At 40.5% G+C, this 9,759-nt stretch overlaps 1 protein-coding gene across 4 annotated transcripts in view; it reads left to right on the forward strand.

Moving 5' to 3' along the window:
* The window catches only part of LOC127414184 (hypoxia-inducible factor 1-alpha-like), a 39,746-nt gene extending 30,375 nt beyond the window's left edge, over nucleotides 1-9,371 (forward strand). For all 4 annotated transcript variants that reach the window (XM_051651990.1, XM_051651993.1, XM_051651991.1 and 1 more), the window contains 6 exons: nucleotides 499-716; nucleotides 6,698-6,802; nucleotides 7,034-7,266; nucleotides 7,418-7,520; nucleotides 8,022-8,130; nucleotides 8,256-9,371. In XM_051651990.1, coding sequence (XP_051507950.1) covers nucleotides 499-716; nucleotides 6,698-6,802; nucleotides 7,034-7,266; nucleotides 7,418-7,520; nucleotides 8,022-8,130; nucleotides 8,256-8,419 — 932 coding nt within the window. In that variant the 3' untranslated portion in view covers nucleotides 8,420-9,371. The remainder of the gene's footprint in view (nucleotides 1-498; nucleotides 717-6,697; nucleotides 6,803-7,033; nucleotides 7,267-7,417; nucleotides 7,521-8,021; nucleotides 8,131-8,255) is intronic.
* The last annotated feature ends 388 nt before the right edge of the window (nucleotides 9,372-9,759 follow it).

Below are 9,759 nucleotides of genomic sequence, written 5' to 3' on the forward strand. Positions count from 1 at the left end.
TATCTAGTTATGTTAAATATATATATATATGGTTATTTTGTATTTTAATCCCAATTTTGTTTAAAAGAAGAAAAAAAATATTTTCTGACAGTTTGCTTTATGTACTGCACATATAAGTAAATGTAGATGCTTATATGTTTTTTTTTCTATGCATACAGAACATGTGTATACTACAGTATACATACTGCAGAAATAGCATGAGTAGTATATGATCGTATGCTATTCCAAACATCTCATAGTAATTGAATTTTTTTCACTTTATTGAATTTTACTCAGGATTTATTCTCAAACTTTGCATGCAACATTTTTTTATTCTACAACATGACCTAATATATACTACAATTCAAACAATCCAAACAATCAGTAACTAGACTTTTATCATATTGTTCAATTGCTGTGAAGGGTTTATGATTTATTAGTATATAATTTGCCTTAAGATAATTTACAAAGATGAATGGAGATCTACAAGTGTAATGTCCTTCTGTTAATTTCTTGCAGACTCAGCGATCTCTGTGTTGACGGATATTCCTCTCTACAATGATGTCATGTTTCCCTCCTCCAGTGTTCTACTGCCCCTCTCACCCCTCTCTCCTCCTGATGATGCTCTGTTCTCCACCCTACATGATGCTGACACCTCCACAGCTCAGCTAGAGTCTGACAGCCTCCCCTTCCCACAGTCATCTGCTCTTGACTCATCCAGATCCCACAATTTTACAGTACATATCCTTATACTTGGATTTTACAAACTTTCAATGCTTTATAGGAGAAACCAAATATGCACAATTTATTGTTACAAAAGGTCTAAATGTGTCAACCCCCCTATTGTCTTAGGGTCATTATTTGACCCGTCACAGGTAAAGAATATGTTATAAATACAGAATAGTAGAGAAACATTGTGACTTTGTCAAGACTATTAAAGCAAACCAAATAAAAAAAAAGAAAATGTATTTTTGTATATAATTGTTTAAGAGAAATAAGTATTTTACACAAATTGTTCCTTCCATTGTCTTAACGGGTCAATTTTGACCCATATGGAAAGAACCAGTTGTGACCTTTCACCTTCCGACTTTCTGAATGTTATGCAGCTTTAAATATATTCTTTTTATATATATGAATCAAATTTGACCTAAAAACATTTCACATTTTCTCAAATTTAGCCCCTAGCCCTATACTGTTATCTAGTTTCCCCACATGCTCCCCTGGGTACTGCATCTTTTTGATTCTTACCTCTAAAGCGGGGTACACATACACATGTTCACACACACACACACACACACACACACACACACATGCACACACACACAAACAAACACACACAGAGTATATATATATTTTGTTTACAATTTTGAACAGGTAATATGTTTTAAAAAAGTTTAATAACATGATTTTATATGATAGGGTATTGGATGTTATTTTCTCCAAAAAAACAAGATGGCATAAAGAACATCTCAGTTGCGTGAAACGTAACCATGGTTCCCTGAGTGGGAACGAGACGCTGCGTAATCACACTGGGACACGCCCTAAGTGTCACGTCGTCTGAAGCCCTTGTACAATCACAACAATTTATTGGCTGGTTGCGCTTAAGCAACACCCCTATGGAGCTACATCACGGGCTCCATAGAAGCGCTCGCTTTAGCACCATTGAGTCAGATTTTCTGCAGGAAGGCATGAGCCTTGAGAGTATGGCCAGCTTATGCAGCGTCTCGTTCCCACTCGGAACCAGGGTTCCGTTTTACATAACCGAGATGTTCCCTTTCATAGAAACTCGAGCTGCGTAATCGCATTGGGAACGATATACATTCACGCCATGTGAACAGTAGATGCCAACTGTCTATGCTGTGTGGCAAGCATATAGCGATGCACAAGCGAGCTAAAGCGTCTGAATAAAACAGAGAAAATTATGAGTTTACTCTTTTCCAACAGAGAGAACCTGGGAAGCAGGAGTCAAACCCTCATCCAGATTATAAGATCTAACAAATGTTTGCGGAGAGGACCACCCTGCCACCTTACAAATGTCCTCCAAGGACACACCTCTAGCCAAATCCCATGAGGATGAAATGCTCCTCGTAGAATGGGCTGGAATACCCGAAGGCGAATGTAAACCGTGTGCTTCGTAAACACTTGAAATTGCATCTGTAAGCCAATAAAACAGCTGCTTGGACACCAAACCACCCCTGTTGCGGCCACCAAAGCACACAAACAACTGTTTTGACTAACACCATTGGCTAGTATGGTCAACATAAACTCACAGCGCCCGAACTGGGCAAAGCATATGCAATCTTTTATGCTCCTCCGACTCAAATGGGGGAGGATAGAAAGCCTGAAAATTAATAGTCTGCTAGCAAAATGATGTAGAAACGACCTTGGGCAAATAGCCCAAACAAGGTCTTAAACACCCTGGTGCAAAATCCATACATAAGGGATTGATCAAAAGGGCATGCGAATCACCAATCCTTTTAAACTATGCCAGTGCTACTAGCAGGGCCATTTTAAAAGTCAAAAACTTATAGCAACTGCTGCCAAGGGCTCAAACGGGGCACCCGAGAGCACCTCTAAAACAACAGATAAATCCCATAAGGGAAGGAGGACGGGACGAAAAGGTCTAAGCCTGCGTACCTAGTGCATATAATGACAGACCAGAGAATGTCTACCGACAGAGACTCCATTGATAATCCCATGCTCAGCCACTATAGTGGCAACATAGCCTTTAAGCGTTGCCGGGGCAACCCCGGCCCCAAAATGCTCTTACAAAAAAATCCTGCACTGTACCGACAGGGCAGTGAACTGGATTTTCACCTTGCTCTGTACCCCGTGAGCCCCAAAAGCTTGTGAAAAATGTTCTCGCTGGGAGAACACGTCCCACTCTGAACATCGCTAGACACTTGCGAAATGACGGAACATGAACTGGAGACAGATGTACCTGCATCATTCGGTGTGACGAGGAGGAGGGCCTGACTGGGCCGTGACGATGGAAGCCTGGTGCTGAGTTGCCTCCAATCAGTGGGAGACGCCAGTCAAAAAGATAAAAAAGACTTTAATAACACAAACATAACATAAAACTGCTTTTCAGCATAACCAAAACACATGCACATACACAAACACAGCTCCGTGTGTCTCTCTCTAGAACTGGTATCCCCGGCTCCTCCTTATCTCTCTCCCGCTGATTGGGGCAACTCAGTGCCAGGCATCCATCGTCACGCCCTCTTCGTCACACTCGCAAATCCAGTTCCACCCCTAGAAACAGAGTCTGCAACAGGACACTCTTCTCTAGGTTAACATCTCGATGTTGGGCAGACAAAGTCTCAGAGTGGGCAAACACCAACCATTCGTCGAGATAATTCAAAACACGGATGCCTTGAAGCTTCAAGGGCATCAAAGCTGCATCCATGCATTTTGTGAAGGTGCGTGGGGCCAGCGCAAGTCCAAACGGAAGGACGCAGAATTGATACAAAAGCGAATCTGAGGATGCACCTGTGCTTCGGCGCAATCTGAATATGGAAATAAACGTCCTTCAAATCTGTTGTCACAAACCAGTCCTCCGGCTGCACTTGTGACATTATTTGTTTCTGCCTCAGCATTCTGAATTGACATTTCATTAGAGCGAAATTCTAACGTCTCAAAATTCAGAATGGGACCAGAAAATAACGGCTATAAAAGCTGCATTATCACTGAAAGGTTGCCCCTTTTTTTAAGAGAAAATGTATTTCCTGAATCAAAAATGGGGCTTCCCAAACAGAAACGTCTGTCAGAACAACCCCATTAAACATCGGTGGAGCCTGCCTGAATTGAATGACATAACCATGCTTTATCATTCTAAGTACCCAGTTCAAAATGCCCTACAACTGCTGCTAAGCCGACAGATGGGCAGACAGAGAGATTAATGCATGGCTCTTGCCTGCAGCGCGACCTTTAACCACTAGATGGCGCACTTGGCTTACTTTTGGCGACTGCCCCAGAAACAGCGGCACAGCGGAGGGAAGCCTTCGCTCCTCTAATACTGTGGTTGAAGGGAATTTGATAATGTTTTGCCTTTATTGTATTTAGGCATAAATGATGAGCGCCCTGAATGTATCTACAGCAGGGACGCTGACAGAATAAACCTTCAAAAAGTGTATGAACATTGGGGGGGAATGATTATTTCAGAAAACTGGTTCGCACACAACAGCCCTGGCATTCTTTATGGGGGGACAACGTGTGGTGCTGATGTTCATTGTATGTTTTGTGTACACTTGTGCTCGATGAACATCGAATTCTGTTATGCATGTCTCGAAACCCTTGGTTTTCGAAGAAGGCAGAATCCGATCAGGCAGTTTAAAAAGCAGTCACTCTGAATGTATTTACAGCAGAGGATGCCAGATAAACCATCTTCCCTAGCATAGAACGGGGAAGAATGTGCGAACATGGAGGGGAATTGAAGGAACCAGGCTCGCCACAATGGTCCCAGCATTCTTATGGGGGGACAACGTGTGGTGCTTATGTTCACTGTGTGTTTTGTGTACACTTGTGCTTGATGAACATCGAATTCGTTATGCATATCTCGAGACCCTTGGTCATAGAGACAGAGGCTGAATTCGGGAAGCGCTTTTTTTTTATGTTCGCTCCCCAGCAAGCTGCGGGGGAAAACTGATCCATATTCTGGTTGTCGGACATTCGAGGCGAGTACAACGGCAAACTCATCCCGATGCTGACCAAAGGGCAAACAGGAGAGAAACAGATACATTTATACAGTCCAATTTCGTTCACTGAATAGGGGCTCATCCTTTGTTACACAGCAAACTCAACAGGCTCGTGCGTAGAACTATTTTTATTGTGCATCGAGTTATATTATGCGTGCCCCGAGACACTTGGTTGTGGAGGCAGAGGCAAAACTCAAGCTGACAATATTCAATGCCCGTTCGCCAGCATAAATTACAGGGGTTAAATTGGTGTACTGAAAAAACGGGTTAGAACTAAACCTGTCCCAACATATAATGGGGGAACAATGCGTAGTACCACGAAACACCCTCGCGAACAAAAGCATCGCCTTGACCAACACATTCCCCAGCACGAGCTGCGGGGGGAAAATTGAGGGAAATTCCAAATGGAGCCGATATCAGATCAAAGTATTCCTTAACGCGATGCGCTTGGTTGGACTACAAAACCATCATGTGTAGATCCAACAGCTGACTGAAAAGAATGACGTCCATGCTGCCACCGAAAAATCGAGCAGAGATAGCAGTGCACATCTCTTGTCTCGCCAGAACACCCGCATGGTCCACGAACGGGTGAAAGACAAAAAAATGAGATAAAATACCTTACATCTCCTGATAGCATCCTGAAAAAATAATGGCACCGACGAAGCGCTCACGCGTTGGTTCGCCATCACTCCGTTGGGGAATATTCTCTTATTCCAGCCCCCTCGTTCTGCGGCTGGGCTCACTGGTCCATGCATGATCCCCTCCGCTGTGAGCAATATGCTTCGAACGGGGAGGGGAGAGAGAGAAAGGCCGAGGCCGCTCCTCCATTGCCTTATTCAGAACTACACAGAAAAAGACAATAGGGACAAAGGGCCAATTTGTTTCCTTACCTTCAACTACGAATTCTCTCATACAGCGTTTTTAATAATGACGGCTCAAGACGTGCATGGTAACTCTTTCGCAGGCTTGTTCGTCAGAGAATGGCCGCCAAGCTAGGCCTCAGAGCTTGTCCAAGATTTGCACTTTCGCTAAGGGGAGGGCGACAAACATGAGGAAGAATCCAGTGTTTCCACTCCAATCTTCTCAGACACAAAGCTGAAAATCCCAAACTGCCTCTGCACACAGAGCTCCAATCTGGAGGCCGTGGAACTGGAACAAGTGGGGATAACGCCTCGTGGTGAGAAATTGCGAGCCTCGAACAGCATCGCTGTCCCCGTCAGACCCTTGTAATGTTTTGAAAAAACACATTAAAATTGCTCTGAAATTACGCTGTATAAAACGAGTTGCTTCTTAAATTCCATCCTGTGTTGCCACTGAAAAGGGAGAATAATAATGATCCTCGCTTCGACGTGAGTCGCTGGTACAACACGGGCCAGACGAGATTGTGCACTGAAGAACAGAAAATCTGACTCGATGGCACCAAAGTGAGCGCTTTTATGGAGCCCGTGACGTAGTTCCCTAGGGGTGTCCCTTAAGCGCCATCAGCCAATAAATTGGCATGATTGTACAAGGTCTTCAGACCACGTGACACTAAAGGCGTGTCCCAATGCGAATATGCAGCTCTAAAATTGTACTAAAATTGATTTTCTACAGGTAGAATAAATCTGAAATTGTTTTATTATAGTTGATATACTATAAAAGTTTTTTAAGTTTTTAATATTTTTTTTTTTTAATCCTTTAAAAATTACAGTGTTACTATATATATATTTTTTAGAATGTTGCATTTAATCCCCTATCATAATACACTTTTTTACTACAACAAAACTGATTTTGTGGCATTATACACTAATCAAGAATATATTCATAGATTCAAATATGGGTCAAATATTACTGGAAGAAAAAAAGAGGGCACAGTTTCTTAAGACATAAGGACAAGCTGTTTTCTATACCCAGAGAAATATCCACTGGAGTAAAACTACCTCAAGCTCCCTTGTACTTTTTAAAACGTCTGTATACTTTATAACAAATGTAAATTAAATGTCACATGAATTTGTTTTCAGTATTGTTTGTTTTATGTTTAGGCTGATCTCCCCATGGTTTCAGGATTAAGTAACCAGCTAAAAGCGGATCATGTGGAGAGACTCTTTTCCATGGATATTGAGTCTAAGAGACCCTTTAATACACAGGTAAATGGATACAATTCCATTTATTTGGCTTTGGTTTTGAGCTTTTAAGAATATTCAGAATGAATGTTTGAACTTTTAACAAGGCTAAAATGGAAATCTACATGCTAAAAATGTTTTAATGTGCTCATGATATAAGCAGGTTGTGTCTGCTCCACACTATATGTGCAGCAATTCTGTTGCTTTTTGTGATGTGAATGGTGCTGATTGTGATGGTTTTGATGGTTTTTGTAGGCTGTGGGTTTGGATCTGGAGATGTTAGCGCCATACATTCCCATGGATGATGATTTCCAGCTTCGGACTCTTTCTCCGGCTGAGTCTGTGTGTTCCAGCCCAGGTTCAGCTTTTGAATTGATGCCCTCCAGCAGCACAAAAACTACCCTTTCTGTCCCAACAACCCCATCAGAATCAGTGTGTTGTGATGCGGCTCAGAAGAGCTCTGGAACCCCAGAACAGACCAGTAGCAGGTGAGGCCTTATCTCCAGAGAGGCTCATTTTGGTGAGAAGATTTGTGCTTCAAATAAACATTTAACAGTTCAATACAGTCATTCAAGAGAAATCAGTTTTCTGCTGCCTCCATATTAATCTCACTCTTCCTGTTGCTTTATGTAACTCTAGAGTATTTATTCAAGACAGTGATATTTCTTCTACATGTGATACCAACCCAAAGCTGCTCAAGAGGAAACTTGAGACCATAACTCTCTCTGAAGCAATAAGGCTGGTAAGTGTGAACATCAGTATGTTTTAGTGTTAGTGCAGAGGTCTTAAACCTCTTTAAAATCAAGGACACCTTATAGAGATAGGATATAGGATACAGAGACAGAACACCCTGTGTTACAGTACATTTTAAGCCTGGCCTATAACAATATCTGTTTAGTACTATGTTAATGTATTTACATACAGTACTTTGTTATGATGCCACAAAAGTTTTTGTTTAAAAAAAAAAAAGAAAAAAAAAAGCTTACAATAATCATAAAATTTTAAATGTTACTGAAAATGTACTTTATTACTCTAATTATACATACATTTTCATGTGGGAGGGACAATGAAACATTTAGCTTAATTTAACATCCTAACTTAAGAAGTTAACTTAATACTACATTTAAATATAAATTATTATGTACAAGTAATACTATTTGTTACTTTAAATATGGCAATGTTCTATTCATGTATGTATGTAAGTACAGTTTATGAGTGACTGTTGATGTGTTTTGTCTCTCAGGGGTCTGTGCTGCAGGTTGTGGCTGATTTACCAGAGAAAAAGGTCAGAAAGTCAGACACTGCATCATCAGGAGGTCTCCATCATGCCACGATACTTCTGCTGCCATCTGGTGTGTCACCATGGAGACCACACTTTAATTTAGGATTTTCATCAATTGGCAAAGTCCTTGTGAATCTTAACAGAGCAGCTACTTTTCATTATACAGTAAGTAATTGCTATTTCTCTTTTTCTTAGATGTTGCAAGTAGGTTAATGAGCAGATCGTCAGAGGGCGGGGTGATATCTGTGCCCCTCCCCCAGCTTACCCGTTACGACTGTGAAGTTAACGCACCTGTGGCTGGGCGGCAACACCTGCTTAAGGGGGAGGAGCTACTCTGTGCCTTGGACCTAGTTATTTGAATAGCCATATTTCAGATACACTAAAATACAACATTTACACTAACTATTTCTCATAAATTTAATGTTACTTTTCCCATGATTAGGGAGGAATCAAGAGATTGCCATTCGTTAACAAGAGACATTGAGTAATAAAAAGTGCAGGGATGTTTTTCCCTCTAATGAGTAGATGGTAAATACATGCTAGACATCGAAAAGCAAAAGATTTATAATACTGTACTGTATATTATCAATTAAAGAGAAAGAAATGTAAAACAGAATTCATAAAGCTATTATGAGCTGTGCTCTTATAGTTTAGATATACGGAGAGGAGAATATTATTTTGTATTCTACATAAGATTGTATTGTGTTTAGAAACAGTCACACAACTGAAAAGTATTTCTTGCACAAATGAATTACCAGCAGCCTTTTCGGAAAATATTTATTAGCACTGCTGTTTTTATAATTACTTTCAAAGTATGTCTAATTGTTTGTTGTTTTTTTTGTTCAGAGCTCTATGTATCTTATATGAAATCATACATACACTCTATGTGCATGTTGTGAAATGTCTAAAGTAGCTGTTATTCTGCTGTATTGAAATATACAGAGTTTTGTGACATTTGCGAGTAACCATCATATTGGTACGTGTGCGGCCCACTTAGGGATCCGCTTTGTGATTAACACTCATATTATAGAAGCAAACTACCTTGATGTTGAAAATATTACTCACTATTATTATAATTATTACTAGACATTTCTTTGAAGTTAAATCTCTGAATATAGGGTATTACAAGTAAACTTGTCTTTATTTCCCTACACTATCACTTTCCTGCATTAACATTGGCAGATGGGAAACATAAGATATGGTACTGTAAAACCTCTAGTGTCTGATCTTTGCAACTGTCCTCTGTTTGTCTTCCTTTGTCATGTCACATTGTCTTCAGGAAATTGTAATGTCTGTAACAAATAAAAGTGTTTTTCAACAACATTCAGCTTTCAAATATCAATGTGTGGTCCTAAAAGCCAACCAAGGACTGTAAGTAAAGCACAGTTGTTGCTGCAAAGAGTCACATAAGGTAAAATGGCATTTAGAAGAACACATCAATATTTTTACCTTTTAAAAGACAGTTTTACCTTTGGAAAAGCTGAAGGATACCTTTGACCCACAAAAATGTCTGCAAGGCAGCAATGGGCCCTACTCTATATTGCTTCATTACTCCCTTTTCATTACTTCATATTGTGGGACATATTTAATTATGTCTTTGTTTTACAGTAATTTTAGAGCGGGTCTGTGATATTTAGATGGATCGTTTGTTATTTCTGTATGACTTGTGGAGGATTGCCCAGATTTTTGACCTCACTAT

This window comes from Myxocyprinus asiaticus, chromosome 23 (genome assembly GCF_019703515.2).
Source record: "Myxocyprinus asiaticus isolate MX2 ecotype Aquarium Trade chromosome 23, UBuf_Myxa_2, whole genome shotgun sequence".
Classification (NCBI taxonomy): domain Eukaryota; kingdom Metazoa; phylum Chordata; class Actinopteri; order Cypriniformes; family Catostomidae; genus Myxocyprinus; species Myxocyprinus asiaticus.